This window comes from Chiloscyllium plagiosum, unplaced genomic scaffold, assembly GCF_037043375.1.
Source record: "Chiloscyllium plagiosum isolate Xiang-an unplaced genomic scaffold, Cpla_swu_hap1 HiC_scaffold_8, whole genome shotgun sequence".
NCBI lineage: Eukaryota > Metazoa > Chordata > Chondrichthyes > Orectolobiformes > Hemiscylliidae > Chiloscyllium > Chiloscyllium plagiosum.
In genome coordinates this window covers 60,268,061-60,286,368 of record NW_028270146.1, presented here as the reverse complement: position 1 = coordinate 60,286,368, position 18,308 = coordinate 60,268,061, and the positions used below count along the sequence as shown (strand labels likewise).

Below are 18,308 nucleotides of genomic sequence, written 5' to 3'. Positions count from 1 at the left end.
GAAGAGAAGATAATTGCAAAGGGAATTGTCCATTTGAAATGCAGAAAAGAGAAGGGACCGGCATTTTCATGGTGGCATCATCATGGATATGGCAGAGGGTGTTTTGTTGAAAATGAAAGTGGAAGAGAGTGAAGAATGAAGAAAGTAAGATCCCTATCTAGGACAGAATGGAATGGGTCAGAACAGCATTGAGAAATGGAAAAACACATTCAAAGGTCATGTCAGCCATTGTGCACAGTGGGTAAAGGATTAGAATGGCAATGGAATCCTTGGTTGAGGAAAGATGATGGCATATCAGAAGCACTAGTGTGAAAGAAGTAATCGCCAGAACAAATATATGGAAAAAGTACAATTTGCAAGTGGAGTGAAAAGTAGTACAGTCAAGATATTTATGGAATTTAGTGGTCTTAAAATGGATATTGTATGATTGTTTACCTCCAGCAACGGGGGCAAAGAAGTCAAGAAATTGAAGGCATGACCCAAAACCACAACATATAAAGCACAAGGGAATGTTGGAAATTAGAAGCGAAGTGAATGATTTTTTTTTAGTGAGGCAAAAGCAAGAAATGGTACATTTACAATAATCAAAGTACCAGTTAAAAAAGGTGAGGATTGAGATCTGACAAGAACACATTTTAGGCAGGCAGAACATGAAGTCACATGGTTAAACAAGCAAAGTCAGTATGGCTTCATAAAGGAGAGATCACAGAGTCATAGAGATGTACAGCACAGAAACAGACCCTTCGATCCAACCCATCCGTGCTGACCAGATATCCCAACCCAAACTAGTCCCACCTGACAGAACCCGGCCCATATCCCTCCAAACCCTTCCTATTCATATACCCATCCAAATGCCTCTTAAATGTTGCAATTGTACCAGCCTCCACCACATCCTCTGGCAGCTCATTCTATACAAGTACCACCCTCTACGTGAAAAGGTTCCCCCTTAGGTCTCTTTTATATCTTTCCCCTCTCACCCTAAGCCTATGTCCTCTAGTTCTGGACTCTCCCACCACAGGGAAAAGACCTTATCTGTTTATCCTATCCATGCCACTCATAATTTTATAAACCTCTATAAGGTCATCCCTCAGCCTCCGACACTACAGGGAAACCAATCCCAGCATGTTCAGCCTCTCCCTATAGCTCAAACCCTTCAACCCTGACAAATCCCTGTAAAATGTTTCAAGTTTCACAACATCTTTTCGATAGGAAGGAGACCAGAACTGCGCGCAATTTTCCAACAGTGGTCTAACCAATGTCCTGTACAACATGGCCTCCCGACTCCTGTACTCAATACTCTGACAAATAAAGGAAAGCATACCAAACGCCTTCTTCATTATTCTATCTAACTGCGACTTCACTTTCAAGGAGCTATGAACCTGCACTCCAAGGTCTCTTTGTTCAGCAACACTCCCTAGGACCTTACCATTAAGTGTATAAGTCCTGCAAAGATTTACTTTCCCAAAATGCAGCACCTCGCAGTTATCTGAATTAAACTCCATCTGCCACTTATCAGCTCATTGGCCCATCTGATCTGCCTGAGAAATTTATTAGAATTCATTGAGGAGGTAACAAGCAGCATAGATAAAGGGATATCAATAGACATAATATATTTGAATTTCCAAAACACAATCAGTGAGGTACTGCATGTAAGGATACTTAATCAGAGTCCATGGATTAGAGGGTGGGTTTGACTAATAGATGAGAGTTGCAATAAGAGGGGCATTCTTAGAATGGTAACCCTTCAAACACATGGCATCAACGTCAACTTCACTAGTTTCTAAATCTCCCTCCCCCCACCTCATCCCAGATTCAACCCTTCAGCTCAGCACAGCCCTCTTGACCTGTCATCTTCCTTCCCACCTATCAGCTCCACCCTCCCCAACGACCTATCACAATCACACCTCCCACCTGCATCCACCGATCGCCTTCCCAGCTACTTACCCACCCAGCCCCACCCCTACCTTCCTATTTATCTCTCAGCCCTCTTACCTCCAACATTCCTAATGAAGGGCTTATCCCTGAAACATCAAGTATCCTGTTCCTTGGATGCTGCCTGACCTGCTATGCTTTTCCAGTGCCCCACTTTTCGACCTGTAACTAGCAGGCTTCCACAAGAATCAGTGCTACAGTGATGATTGTTTACAATATATATGAATAACTTAGATGGAAATGAAGATGGAAACGAAGTTGGAAAATGACACAAGATAGGTAGAAAGGCAAGTGGTGAGCATGGCACAAACAACTTACAGAGATAGGTGAAGTGAGTGAGCAAAAACTTGGGAATGAGAAGCAATGTGGGAAAATGCAAGGGTATACACTTCGGCAGGAAGGAAAGAGGAGTTAAATATTATTTAAATGGAGAAAGACTATAGAAAGCTACAGCACAGAGGGATTTGGGGGTCCTCATGCATAAATCATAAAGCTAGTATTCAAGTTCAGCAGGTGATAGGGAACACAAATGGAATATTGGCCTTCATTGTAATGGGAATGGAGTAAAAAAAAGGGAGGTTTCACTAAAACTATGCAAGTTACTACTTAGTCTACACCTGGAACACTGAATAGATTTGGACCACTTAACTAAGGAAAGATATACTGGCTTTGGAGGTAGTCCTAAGAAAGTTCACTAGGTCGATACCAAGCATGGAGGGATTTCCTCATGAGGTTGATTTGGTTCAGTTTGTACTCAGTGCAGTTTAGGAGAGTGAGAGGCAACCTTTGAAACATGTAAGATTTTTAGGAGGCTTGATGTAGAGAGGTTGCTTCCCTTTGTGAGAGAGAGTCTAGCCCAAGGTTAAAAGCTTAGAATAAGGAGTCATCTATTTAAGACAAGGTGAAGAGGAATTTCTTCTCACAGAGGGTAGTGAATCTGTGGAATTGTTTACTGAAGACGGCTGTGGAGATTTGGTCATTAAGTAAATGCAAGGCTGAGATAGACATTTTTAATCATAAGGGGATCAAGGGTTATGGGAATAAGGCAGGAAAGTGGAGTTGAGGAATATCAGAGCAGCCACGATCTCATTGAATGGCAGAGAGGACTCAATGGGCCAAATGGCCGACTTCTGTTCCTGCATCTTAAGGTATTTTGGATTCCCACAGCACGTATCTCACCACTGAGTAAAACTAGTGCCCACAGTCATAAAGCACTTGAACATTATAAAGAACTAACTCCCTGCATTACCTGATGACACTTTGCAGAGGTTTCCATTCTAGTATAGTTATAGAAAATACTCATGCCAGGATAGTAATCTTTTGATGAAGTTTAAAGTAATTTCCTCACCACTATCCTGACCAGCAGATATGATAAGAGCAACTGATTCTAGTCAATTTATACACTTTGGCTGTAATCACACCCAAATGGTTAACTGATCCAACTAGGAATAAATAATTTGGACATTGCTCCCTAACTAATTTCAAATTGGTTCAAAATAAAAGCAAATAGGCGTTGAAATACTCAGCTTCTGTGTAGAGAACAGATAATACATAGCATTTCACTTGTAGACCCATCATCAAAGTTGGAATAAATGTAAATAAATACAACCATTTAAAAAGAACATAACAAAGGCGCAGGGGAGGGAAAAAAACATCACACAAGTACAAGGCCTGTAAAGCGTGATTAAACAGAAAACAAAAAGTTTCATGGTTCAGGTAGGTACAGCTTAACACAACAGACAAACTTAGAGAATTCAATGACAAATTTCTCAATAAACCTAAGTCACATGTCTACATAACTTCACCACTTAACTGTATTCTGTTTTTAATTTCACCATTTTTGAGATGTCCAAGCATATGTATATTTGTTGATGACTTTCTTTGTTTGCTTTTTCTTTAATGTCTTTGCATTGTGTTGAATGGTTTAGCTGAAATGTTACTGTAGTAACTCAAGAAGCCTGACTGGAAAGGAACACAATTTTTTGTTGAACACCAAAATATAGCCATCTAACTCATGGTGTACATAGTTAGTTCAAGCCCAGAGCAGTTCTGCAGGTCATTCCTGGGTCTGGTTTATAAAGGACTCAGGTGGTGCAGGTGAGCAGGCCATTCCCAGTTACCAAGAGAACTCATGTTCAACTAGCTCCATAGGGAAAATAATTAGTGATTCCCCATGGGTCTAAAAGAGGTTTTCTCACTTGCCTTGCCTATTATTTCCAAAGAAGTTGATTAACTTGCTGAGTGTTATCAGCATTTTCTATTTCTGTTTCAAATTTCTAATATCTGCATATTTTTTATTTTACTTTTTATTCAAATTGTCTTCGCAAAGATAGCTCACCACCATCTCCTCCAGTGTAATTAGATATGGAGAATAAATGTTGGCCTACAATGTGCCAACCACATGGACAAATGAAAAAAAAGATATTTTTAACATGAAATACCAAGAGTCTTTGCTTTTTATTATGCTTGTCACATGTGTCTTTTCTCCTCAAATTTCAATGGAGAACTGTGTCACCCATTTGATTCAAGAACAGTGGTTCACATTTCTCGCATTCAGAAAGTCTCTGATGCATTGAAATTGCAATGATAAACTAACTTTAAATACCTGCACACTATTCATTTGTACTACTTCTGTTTAAAAATATGAGTCAGAGAGAGAAAAAATACAAAAATAAGAATTACTTACTACAGCCCAAACTATGTTTCACCAGTTAAAAATGATCAGAAACAACAAAGCTTTCAAAAGCAAAATTCTTCCATTAGAAGAAAAAAAGGCACAGAATACCACACATTCACACATCATTAAAGATCGCAAGCAAGCTGTATAAAAAAAGCAGTAAGCTTTATTAAGTTTATTCCCCTCCAGACACAACTACATTTAGACATGTTTTCAAAAGGCTTTGAATCAATGTAACACTAAAAAAAATCTTGAAGTATTTGCCTGAAGCATTCTGTTTCTCTGTCCCCTTTATCAAAATTTATGGATTGAAGAAATACTTTCAATGAAGCCAGAACTCAGTAAAATAATAGCAAACATGAAAGGCAAAAATCAGATAAAAAAGCCATGGTGATTAAATGTATAATCAGGGGGAATTTCAAGCCCCCATGGGCAAACATGAAGTCGTTGGATGCTGAATTTCACACTGACAGATGGTTTGCTGGTCCACTGTCAACATCCCAAAACAGGGCCATTTTCTTTGAGGTACGATTGAAGCAGAGTGGCAGGGGTCACCTTGCAAGCGGTGGATAATCAAATCAATTAATTGGGTTCATTGAGACCTAATTAGGAGTTCCTAGAGAGGCTGTAGCTTTGAACTGTAGTCTGGGGGGATTAGTGGCCCTCCATACAGGCTTCCAGACCCTCTTTGGCCACCTAGCTTCAGTTGCAGGCACAGACTGACATGTGGAGGAACTCCCTTATACAACAGCAGCCAGACTGCTGAGGCCACATTTAAGTTTAAATTTTGAAACAAGTTGGAAAGAGAACAGCAAAACTTGGGACAACATTCTGACTTGGGCTCGTAACTGGCAAGTTACATTTGCATCACACAAGTGATAGGCAATGACATCTCCAACAAGAGAGAACCTAACCATCACCCTTGATATTCAAAGGTATTACATTGCTGAATGCCTCACTATCAATATCCTGTCGTTGACCATTGACCAGAAACTGGTCTTATGCAAAGTTTTAACTGGTTAAATTTCAGCATTTTTCCAAAATATACTCAAGGAGACAGGATTTCTAATACTATAATCCTAACCGACACTTCCCAATCTACACCTAAGCTTCTGCAAGAGTGGGTCAGATGCTGGGAATTCTACAGGGAATAACTCAGTTACTGACTCCTCAAAGCCCATCTACCAACTGCAAGGCATACATCAGGAATAAAGTGAAATCCTCTCCACTTGCCTGAATAAGTGCAACGGCAACACTCAAGAAGCTTGATAGTATTCAGGACAAAGAAGTCTACCTGACTAGCACTCTATTCGCTACTTTCCACGTTGACTGCCTTCCCCATCAATACACAATGTACATTACTGTATATCATAATGTGTATCACCTCAATGATATGATATTGCTGTTCCTTCAATGAAGGGTCAACATTCTGGAACTCTCTTAACAGTTCTGGATGTATCTATGCCACAAGGAATGTCCACATCTTATAAAAGAGTAAACCAAAACACAACTCAGGAGGAGGATATTTGGCCCATTGTGCCTGAGGTAACTCTGCAGTAGAATGAATAAATTAACACCATTGCTCTGCACTTTCTCCATTGCCATGTTTTTCTCTTTCAAGTATTTATGCAATTTCATTCTGTACGTTATGATTCCAAATAAAAAATGTCACAATTCTGGTACCATTCTTTTAGCAGATTCTTTTTGTTTCAAGTAGACAGTTGGAAATCCCAGGTTTTTAATTAAGATAATAGAACCAGAAAATTCCACAGCCTTGAACAAACAAACTATAGTTTATCGTACAACACAAGTAAAAATAAACAATCTACAACATTTGTTATAACTCATTTTTTTTAACTTGGAGGATTGACATGAGATAAATATGTGTTAACAGATTAATTGTGATTGTACATCCCACAGCTGGCTGATGCAGTCAAAATAGATCCAATCAGATATTAGTGACACTCTGGGTCACCAAGCCTCTTTAAAACTCTGTATTCTTTTTCAAGTTTTCCAATTCTTTCCTGATAGATCCAGCCTTGAAACACCCTCAAGATCCACTTTCACTGACTGTTCACACTCTGGTAGTTTAATCACATCCCCTTAGACTACATTCTACTAGATTTCTGAGACTGCACTCCAGCATCTACTCAAGGGCACAATTGCAGTTGTTTTAGAGAGAGTTAGCTTCACTGAGCTGCCAATTTCTTCATGCTCCAATATTACTCAGCTACACCAAGCAAACACTATTTGTGGCCTTTCTTCAACCCACTCTCAGCTGCACTGAATTGTCAATAACTTTCAGGCACTTCTCTTGCCTGAATTGCTTGGACTCTGCTAACCTGTGCTGCCTGTAGCCACCACTTTTCTTTAGTATTCTCAGCTTCACTCAGGAACTAACTTCTCCCAGCAATCACACAAGTAATTTGAAAACCAGAAAACAAACTTCTCAAGTTCCACCCATCTGTAAAAATGTAACATGCTCTGGGCAATCCTGACCAATAAGGTTTCATATCTCTCATTTACAATTTCTTTTTCAGTCTGATAAAGCAGATGGGCTTTATACCTGAGTTCACTTAATGCTTTTAGCATTATTTAGCTCTAACTCCCAAAACAATTACTTCTATTCTGATTCGATTAAACAAGAATGGTTTTCTCTTAAAGCAGAAAAGCCAAATTTTTTAAGTACACTCGGCTTCAAGATGCTTCAATTGCATTTTCCAATTTCTATGGTTAAACTTGAATTCCTAAACTGAAATTACATGCTAAAGCACGTGAACAAGGAACTAGATATTCATTACTGAATTGGTATCTACCATTCTTATGTATAGTATATAACCGATCAGACAATTATTTGAAAATAAATGTTTTCAGCTTGCCTCTGGTTCTTTAGCTACCTCAGAAAGCTGAGTTTGACACAAGAATGAAAAATATATCAGCTTTATCATCTAAGTGTCATCTAAGAGATACCGTTTCAACTTTTGATACATATTGATACATTTGTTAGATGTCAGCTTTGGCTTTGATATAATTTCCTACTAAGAGGGGATGAAAGCTTTCTTCAGAACTGCTAAACCCAATGAAGTTGCATTTGTGCTTTATAAGCTTAACTTAAAACAGTTATACTTCATGGTTCAGAATAACTAATCAGAAGCACTTTCTTGGTGCATTGTAGGGCATAATGTAAATGATTTGTGGCAAATTGGACAAGAACTGTAGAGAAGGAGGGGTCTGGCCTCCCCTAAGCACTCATTGAGAAACCTGGAGGAAGAATTAGCTTCATGGTAGGAGCACTACTTTACCTATTTCTTTTACCTGAGGGCATATGGTGACCTTTAAATATGGTCTGTGGCATTGAGCTTGAACATCTGGAACTGAAAGCTGGTTGGCACATTAACATTACTGACCTGTGTTTGTTTTTTTCCACCCTACAATTATCTGTGATACAGAAAGCAAAGAAGGTGCCCATGACAAATAATAGCTGGATATAAAACCATACAAGCACACTGCTGCTGAACCTTCATATTTCTCATTCTTGCTAATGTTGATCTCGCCTAGTGCATGCCCTGTACAACATAACCTGTATGCCTCTAAGTTTTGTTTTACACCCTTTGATTTGTACATCCCTGCTTACTATAATCTGCCTGTACTGCTCATAAATAAAGTTTTTCACTGTTCTTCGATGCATGTGACAAAAAGAACTCCACCAACCCTGGTACTGCCATTCAAAGGGGTAAGGTGTTCATTAGGACAGTGATAACATCTTAAACTACTTTAATGGTTTGAATGGTTTGGTGTTTATCTTGATACTTGTGAACAGTTCCTGGTTGAACATGTGGTTTTAATTTCTCTGATGACCAAGAGCAACTATACAATCAAGTTTACAATTTACTCAAAACCAATGGAAAGTAGACTTGCAGGATTCTGGAGCATGCCCTTTCCAATGTTTGACCATCCAACCTGACCCAATAGTGGGTGACAAGGAGTGGATCTATCACTGGCAGATTTGCCGCCCTTGATTTTAGATAACTCTTCAATGCAATATTTTAATTTGTAACTTGGACAAATTTGTGCTTTTAAGATTGTAAAGTTTTAACTGGTTAAATTTCAGCATTTTTCCAAAACATACTCAAGGAGACAGGATTCCTAATATTATAATCCTAACCGACATTTCCCAAACTGCACCTAAGCTTCTCAAGACATTAATAAGTGGTGTCTCAGGGAAATGCTTCTGCAGTCTACATTGGGCAACCAGAAATTCAGCAGCTTGGATATCATTAATTTAAGCATGATGATGAGTTTCATGCATTTGGCCAGCTGACCAAAGAAATATTGTTGTCTAAAATGTTACTATAAACTTCAAACTACACTTTTGCCACATACATCCAGTACTAATAGCGTGTGACCATCCTTTCCTGCTTTGTTGAAGTATGCTTGTCAAGAGGCAACTTCAAAATGTTATTATCAGTGACTGCTCATACCTTAAGTGAAATGTCATCCAAATTTGGATTCTAATGATATATGCACAAAAGGCAAGAGATAAATAAACCTACTGGATCCATAAGCTGACCTGGGTTATTGCTTCAAACAGAAATATTTAAACATAATGAAAACAAAGATACCTGGATTGGAGTTTGTACAGGATAGGGCATAACCTGCTGCTGCTCAGGGCTTGGTGATCTCTGGCTCAGTTCAGGACTGATACTGGGAAGGCTATCGATATCCACGTTTGGCAGTACCTGAAGATGAACAAATTAATTTTCACAATGAATCTAAAAATTTTCAATAAATCACAGTCTGTGATTTTTTTTATTTTCAGAAATTGGATTTTCCTTGAAGATGTGTGTTCCAAATTATGAGAACTATTGAAAGTTGTTATACTGAAAATATTTTTTTTCAGTTAAATCAGCCACCATGACTAAATGGTGTTTTTCATGAAATTTCTGATCATTTTATTTCTTAACAAAGTTAATTTGTGGTTCGTACCTATGACATTCAGTCTATTAGAATGCATTTATTTACCAGTTGGTCAAGACCTCAATTATGATTGAATCAAAACTAGTTCAAAACCTCTTAACTGGTTATTGCAGATTTAAACAATAGAACTGTTTTTCTTTTATTTGTGTTTAGGATGTGGACAACACTGACAAAGCAGTATTTATGGCTCATCCCTAGTTGCCTAAGGGCACTGAGAGCCAACCACATAATGAGTGACTGGAATCATCTGTGGACCAGACCAGGAAACCTCCCTTTTGCAGTTTTCATGGTTTATGGTGGAAACCTTCAATTTTATATAAAATTACATAGCATATTCAGCACAAAAAAATGGCTGTTCAGTCTGACCAGTCTATTCCAGTTAAGCTCTATATGAGCCTCTCCTGTCTTGCCGTATCTGGTTTTAACAGCATAATATTCTATTGCCTTCTCCTGTAACGGTTTAAATGTCTCTAATCAGTCTCAACTATTCCCTGATGTGGTATGTTCTACATCTTCAAACTCAGTACTTAAAACCATAGAATCTCTACAGTACAGAAAGAGGCCATTCTGCCCAGTGAGTCTGCAGCAACCCTCCGAAGATCATCCCAGCCAGAACCAGCACCCAATCTATTCCTGTAACCACAGATTTACCATGGCTAATGCACCTAGTCTGCATCCTGAACAATATGGGGCAATTTAGTGTCGCCAATCCACCTAACCTGCACATCTCTGGATTGTGGGAGAAAATCCAAGCAGTCACAGGAAGAATGTGCAAACCCCAAGGCTGGAATCAAACCTGGTCATCTGGTATTTTAAGACAACAGTATTAACCACTGGGCCACCATGCCACCCAAGGTAGGTAAAGAAGTCTGTTTGAATACCCTACCTGGTATCATCCTGGCACTGAAACCCATTGGAGTTTTGTTCATTTGAAGGGAAAATGCCTTATACACTAGATGACTGCATCCTATTAGTAAAGAATAACAGTCAGTGTTTGCTAAAAAATGGAAAAATGGTTGGCCTGACCTGTTGCTCAAAGTTTTCACTTACCTTCGCCTTCCAAAGTAATCTAAGGTGGAACAGATACCTTTCAAGGCCAAACATGATGGCAGTAGGGCACTTCACATATCGGCAATGATATATAGCAGCTGACGGTTTGACCAGGGCAGCCATTATTATGAAGAATAGTTTAGATATGCCCCAGTTCAACATCAAGCTTACATGATAAGCAGATGGCTAGGGTTCTATTTATAAGGGTGATCTTGTAACATGCCAAATATAGGAATCCCAAGGCATATATTGAACTGTGAATGGATGTTTGCAGTGGGCATTAGTAGAGTAGCTACTAATTTACATATAGGATATTTTGCACATCATATTGTTGCTACAGAGTTTATTGTTTTGTACGGTTTGCAGTGGGTGAAGGAGCATTGAAGTGTCAGAGTTTGGCAGGGACATTGGGTGGGAGCATATCTTAATTGGGGATGTCATAGAGATTGGATTGTGGAGCATAAGTTAAGTGGTTACAAGAGAAGAGAAAATGCCTCAAGAACATCCTCAAAGGCTCCTGATAAATTCCAATATCCCCACCAGTTTATGGGAATCTCTTTCCCAAGACCACCCAAGATGGAGAAGAAGCATTTGTAAAGGTAAAAACAATCTCATGCATCTCCAATAGGCCCAAGTAGAAGTAATGCATAAACAATGGAAGAAATTTAGGAAGGTATGAGCATCCTACCTGCTGAAACACCATCTGCCTGCCCCCAATCCTGTACTGGACTTTAGTCACCTCACCACCCAAAACTCTAGAGTGGAGCAGAAGGTAGGCTGGTATCAGGGAAATGAAGAGAGTCGTCTGAAATTACCTCTCAAGAAGTTTCCTCATGCAGATTATGGGTTATGACACCTTTGAGCTGCTGTAAATCATGATTCTTTGAAAAGCTGGCCTAACGCTGATGACTAGAATTTTCCACCTCTGCAAATGAGCTGGTAAAGTCAGGAGTTCAGAATATGAACTCATGAGTCAAAATAACTCTTAAAAAGGCATTCATGAAAATCAAAGCCCCTCGGGAATGGGGTTGGGAATCCCAGAATTGAATTCTAAATGCCATTTGCAACTCTGGTTGGGTGGGTGTGTTGGGGTGGGGGGGGTAGGGCGGGGGGGGGGGGGGGGGGAGGCAGTGGTGGAGGGCTAGCCCAATGAAATTCAAGGTCAAACTGTTGCAAAATTGAGAGAAGTAAGAGGGATCGGAAGGTACAAGTTACAAAGTACTGCTAAATTTAATAATGCCATAAAAATGTAAAAGAAAAAGCACCGTGGATTATCTCTGGGAGGACTAAATTGTAAGGTAGAAATGTTATGTTAAAGAAATTGATCAGATAAAAATGGGTACTTTAAACAGTTCTGGACCTCCTTCCGATCACAGCGCTTTTGATCTGCTACTCCCTGCAGCTACTCTCTCAAACGTTGCACTCGGTCTCCCTCAATCCCCTAGGTTCTCACTGAAATTAATTTCAGCACAGATTCCTGAAAGTTATACTGCTAGATCTCCGATACAGTGCCAGTCACTAGTTACCTTCAATGGTGCCATACCTGGACAGTTAACTTAATTGGGTCCCTCTTTTCAGATTTCATGTGTACAACAGCTATGTTGGACTTTTTCGTCTGAAGCTCTAATTTTGGAAGAGTTGAGGAAGCTGAAATCGGTATGACGGAGGGTGCACCGCTAATAATCAAATCTGCAGCTTGTGGAACACCATTATCAATCCGTGGTTCACCTAGAAATGGAGAGGAAAAGTGATTGATGAAGATGACAAGAAATACTTATACTGATTAGTTTTGATATCATTCTAAACTGGTTATTAAGCTCACAGGTAACAGAGTTTGGTACTTATTCCAAGTTTACATCCAGTTAGAACACCAAAAATATGAGAAATGTCTTGGAGAGGGACTCATATTTCTTTGCTTCAGTACACACCAGAATCAGATTAGCACTGAACATACATACTTACTGGTGTGTTTCCTTTTAGACTAATAAAAAGAGGTTTACACTAATAAAAAGGCCACTGTTCCTAGATCCAGAATAATGGCTTTAATGTTTTACTCAGTGGTAATATAGAGTCTTCTGCATTAAAAAAACACACATTTTAAAATTGGAAGACTTTGAGTATAAACTAATAGTTAATGTGACATACTCTGGGAATCTGGTAGGTGCTTCCGAGTGCAAACTTAGAGTAGAAAACATAAACCACTTTGCACAGAAAGAATGATCCATGTTTGTGCTAAAACAGTCAATTGTGGCTATGTTACACTGAGTACACTATTAGATTCAGCAGTCATAGGAAAAATGCTATAGTCTATCATAAAGGAAGTAAGAGTGGAGGACTTGGAAATACAAATAAAATCAAGCAGTCAGCATGGCTTCATGAAGGTGAAATCATGCCTGCCAAATTAATTAGAATTCTTTGAGGATTAAAAAGTTGGATAGATAAAGGGGAGCCAGAAAATGTAATATATTTGAATCTCCAAAAGACATTCAATATGGTATCACACACTAAGCAAGTTAATAAGATAAAAGCCCATACTATCCATGGAGGTAGTATATTTGCATAAATAGAAAATTGACTAATCAATAGTAGAGATTTGAGACAAAGGGGACATTTTCAGCATAGCAAACTATTAGAAGTGGAGTGCTACAAAGATCAGTGCTGGAGTCACAATTATTTGTAACATATTAAAGACTTAGATAAATGAGGTGAATGCACTGTTGTCACATTTGTTGATTGCACAAAACAGTTAGGAAGGCAAGTACTGAGGATGACACAGTGACTCTGCTGAAGGAGAAACACAGGTTAAGTGAAAGGGTAAAAGCTTGATAGATGGAATATAATGCAGCATAATATGAGGTTATGTATTTTGGCACAAAAGATAGAACCTCTGAATATTATTTAAAAGAAGAAAGGTGAGCTCAAAGGGATTTTGGGGCCCCAATGCATGAATCACAAAGAAAAGCATTCAGATGCAGCGAGTGGAAGGGAAGGCAAATAAACTGCTGGCCTCTTTTTCAAAGGGAATGGAGCTTAACATAAAGAGGACTTGCTAAGACTATACAAGACACTAGTCTGATCCACTTGAGTACTGTGAACTGTTTTGAACCCCTTAACGAAGGAAATTTACATGGCACTGGCAGCAGTCCTGAGAAGGTTCACTAGGCTGATATCAAGTATGGAGGAGAGTGTGCTGGTTTAGGCTTGTACTCATTGGAGTTTAGAAAATTGAGAGTTGATTTATTGAAGCATACACGGCAAAAGTGAGGACTGCAGATGCTGGAGATTAGAGCTGAGAGTGTGGTGTTGGAAAAGCACAGCAGGTCAGGCAGCATCCAAGGAACAGGAGAATTGATGTTTTGGGCAAAAGCCCTTCATCAGGAATGAAGCTGGGAGCTAAGGGGATGGTGAGATAAATGGGAGGGAGAGGTGGAGCTGGGGGGGTGGGGGGAGGTAGCTGAGAGTGCAATAGGTAGATGAAGGTGGAGGTAATGGTGATATGTTGGAGAGGAGGGTGGAGCATACAGGTGGAAAGGAAGATGGACAAATAGGATAGGACATGAGGGCGATGCCAAGTTGGAAGGTTGGAACTGGGATAAGGTGGGGGGAGGAGAAATGAGGAAACTGGTGAAATCCACTTTGATGCTATGGGGTTGGAGGGTCCAGAGGTGGCCGATGAGGTGTTCTTCCTCCAGGCGTCGGGTGGTTATGGAGGAGGATCAGGACCTGCATGTTCTTAGCAGATTAGGATGGGGAGTTGAAGTGTTCAGCCATGGGGCGGTAGGGATTGTTGGTGTGGGTGTCCTGGAGATGTTCTCTGAAACGCTCTGTGAGTAGGCGTGCTGTCTCCCCAGTGTAGAGGAGACCGCATCGGAACCAACGGATACAGTTAATGACATGCGTGGAAGGTACAAGTTTGTTAGAGGATTTGACTGGATAGTTGTGGAGAGATTATTTTGCATTGTGGGAGAGTCCAGGATCAGAGGGCACAATTTCAGAGAAAGTGGTTGCCCATTCCACACAGAGATGAGAGTAGTCAGTCATGGAATTCTTTATCACAGAAGGCTGTCAAGGCTGGGTCTTTAGGTATTCAAAACTGACAGCAATTTTTAATTATTGCACAAATCAGGGGTTATGAGGATAAGACAGGAAAGTGGAGTTGAGGATTATCAGATCAGCCATGATCTCACTTCATTTTGGAGCAGACTCAAAGGGCTGAATGACCCAATTCTTCTCCTATGTCTTATGGTCTTCACTGCACAAGAGAGATAAGGAAAAGTCAGCAAGGATTCCCATTTCCTCAGCAATGACTCAATAGTGCATATTGCATTTCATCCCAATAAAGGTACAAATTCAGTAGAAATTAATAGAATCAAAAAGTAGTGCATTTGCCAATGCAGAACTTGAGTTTGGTTAAAAAGAGACACATTTTGTCAAAGCTTTGTCTTGTACTCAATTTGCAGGAAACACCCATGTAAATATAAAACAACACTTATGTGATATGAGAGGATATTGCTGATTGATTGGCAAATAAACTCTGATTGCCCGGAGTGTCGGAGGCTGAGAGGTGACCTTATAGAGGTTTACAAAATTATGAGGGCATGGATAGAGTATATCGGCAAAGTCTTTTCGCTGGGGTGGGGGAGTCCAGAACTAGACAACATAGGTTTAGGGTGAGAGGGGAAAGATATAAAAGAGACCGAAGGGGCAACTTTTTCACGCAGAGGGTGGTACGTTTATGGAATGAGCTGCCAGAGGATGTGGTGGAGGCTGGTACAGTTGCAACATTTAAGAGGCATTTGGATGGGTATATGAATAGGAAGGGCTTGGAGGGATATGGGCTGGGTGCTGGCAGGTGGGACTAGATTGGGTTGGGATATCTGGTCAGCATGGACAGGTTGGACCGCAGGGTCTGTTTCCATGCTGTACATCTCTATGACTCTGTGACTCATGACAAAAGTCAGTTAACTACCAAGTTTTGTTTAAATTTTAAACCAGACAGGCTGGCTCTGATTGATAAAGGCAATACACTGGGAAATGATCCAGAGAATGGCTGTCATCTATTTTGTTTAATTGAAACATGGTATGTCTTCATGTTCTTTCTGTCAACAAAAGACAATTTCCTGTGTACGAATATGTGTAGCTTCTAGTTCACTCAAATGTCTGTCACTGTTAAGTCAATTGACATTCCTAAACTTGTCAGCATAATTCTTTTACACACTGTGGGTTATTTAGCAAATATTGTTCCTTTCCCAAATTACATTTAATTTTGGAGATGGTGTTTTAGGTTTTGCAAGCATGAGCTGGTTGGGTCCTGTCAGATAAAGGGAAATGCTGTTTGATACAATCTGCCAGTCTTTGGAACATAAAGCCTACACACATAGCTTCACACTGGCACTGAAGTTCTCACAGCATGTGACTATTGTGTGATAGATTGAACGTCATTTAGCTTGATGGCAACATCCTGGTAGCGGCATGCCACTACTCATGTTGCTACTACGTTCCTCTCATTAAAGGCATTTCCTCTCATTTCTCTTGTTGCTTAATCCCTTCCCTAATGGTCCACCTACAGCAAATGGACTACAGAGATTCAAGAAGGTTGCTTACCACCATTTTCTCAAGGGTAACCAGGGATGGACATTAAATGCGGTTTTAGCCAACGATGTCAACATCCCATGATTGAACATAAAAAAAGCTTTCAATCTTTTTACCTTTCCAGAATTATCTGAGGTAGACGTGACACTTTTCAAGACCAAAAGTGAAAGCCGTAGGCCCATTCATCAATTTATGTGATATACAGTGAGAAATAATCTGATCAGTGTTGCCATTATCCCGCAGGATGACTTTGCTATGCTGTATTTCAGTGTGCAGTTTGCCTTGTCTAAACAATGACCAGATTGGCTCTGGCCAATTAGCCTGACCTTGGCCACAGGTAAGATTTTGGAGTCCATTGTTCAGGATGAGATTTCAGAATACTTGGAAGCATATGGTAAAGTACAGCAAAGTCAGCATGATTTCATCAAGGGGAGGTCATGCCTGTCAAATATGTTAGAATTCTTTGAGGAGGTAATGAACAGGTTAGACCAAGGACAGTCAATGGATGTTATCTACTTGGACTTCCAGAAGGCCTTTGGCAAGGTGCCGAACAGGAGACTACTGTGTAAGATAAGAGCCCATGGTGTTAAAGTCAAGGTACCAGCATGGATAGAAGATTGGCGGTCTGGCAGAAAGCAGAGAGTGGGAATAAAAGGGTCCTTCTCAGGATGGCTGCCAGAGACTAGTGATGTTCCACAGGGATTAGTGTTGAGACCAGAACTTTTCACTTTATACATGAATGATTGAGATGAAGGAACTGAGGGAATTCTGGCTAAGTTTGCAGATGATACAAAGATAGGTGGAGGGACAGGAAGTATTGAGGAGGTGGGGAGGCTGCAGAAGGATTTAGACAGGTTAGGACAGGGCAAAGTGGCAGATGGAATACAATGTAGGAAAGTGTGAGGTCATGTACTTTGGCAGGAAAAATAAGGGCATAAACAATTTCTTAAAGGGGGAGAAAATTCAGAAATCTGAAGTGCAAAGGGACTTGGAAGTCCTAGTCCAGGATTCTCTTAAGGTTAACTTGCAGGTTGATTCGATAGTTAGGAAGGCAAATGAAATGTTGGCATTTAATTCGAAAGGACTAGAATATAAAGCTATTGTCCAACTGCCCTAATATCACTGTATATCATGGACAGAATCAGTTTACAATGATCTGTGTGTGTGAAAGAAAGAAAGAGAGAAAAGCTAAATAGAATCAGCAAGTCTCTCTTATTCAGTATCTAAAATCAGCTGGAAGCTTGTGCTCAGATTGAAGAGAATGGGGTCATGATGGTTTTAATTAATGCTAGATTTGACAAGAGGGAGGTATTGCCAGAATGACCCATATTGTAGAAGTCAGTTTTAGATTACAGGTTATCTGGATGGAAAAGGAAAAAGGAACTAAGAATCACTTTGGACTGGCTCCTGGGGAATGAAGTGTCAAGAGGGATATGGGCCAAGTGCTGTAAAATGAGACAAGATTAATTTAGGATACCTAGTTGGCATGGACAAGTTAGACAGAAGGGTCTCTTTCCGTGCTATACATCGTTATGACTTTATAATTTAAAGGACAGTAAAGAGTAACTGTAGCAGGCAACAAGGTAAAAACAATGACTGCAGATGCTGGAAACCAGATTCTGGATTAGTGGTGCTGGAAGAGCACAGCAGTTCAGGCACTGCCTGAACTGCTGTGCTCTTCCAGCACCACTAATCCAGAATGTAGCAAGCAACATTCAATCTTTCCAAATGATAATCAGGGGGAACTGTTTTGTAGTTTAGAATATAAGTTACCTTTGAAAATAATTTTTAGTCAATGTTACTTTAAGTCTGTGTGCTACAAGAAAAGTTTTAAAACTTGAAGTCTTGCATGAGACCATTTCAGCTATTCATGGAAGTTCAAATTTATTTTTAGAAGTTATTGGTTTCAATGGGGATTATACCGAGAGAGAAACTGGTTTGGTGAAAGTATCGAGAAGCAGAGGACACAAATTTAAGGTAATTGGCAAAAGAACCAAAGAGAACATGAGAAAACATTTTTCTTATGCAATGAGTGGTTAGGATATGGAATGCACTGTCTTGGGAGAGTTAGTGCAGGCAG

The 18,308-nt window shown here is 39.8% G+C and overlaps 1 protein-coding gene across 10 annotated transcripts in view; it reads right to left on the bottom strand.

The window, feature by feature from the left end:
• Nucleotides 1-18,308, bottom strand: part of kiaa0586 (KIAA0586 ortholog) — a 530,738-nt gene that overhangs the window by 190,793 nt on the left and 321,637 nt on the right. For all 10 annotated transcript variants that reach the window (XR_006312780.2, XM_043697765.2, XM_087989896.1 and 7 more), the window contains 2 exons: nucleotides 12,180-12,364; nucleotides 9,232-9,348 (listed from right to left, as the gene is read on the bottom strand). Coding sequence is in view for 9 of the 10 variants with exons in the window: in XM_043697765.2 (XP_043553700.2) it covers nucleotides 9,232-9,348; nucleotides 12,180-12,364 (302 nt within the window). In the remaining variant the exon portion in view is untranslated. The remainder of the gene's footprint in view (nucleotides 1-9,231; nucleotides 9,349-12,179; nucleotides 12,365-18,308) is intronic.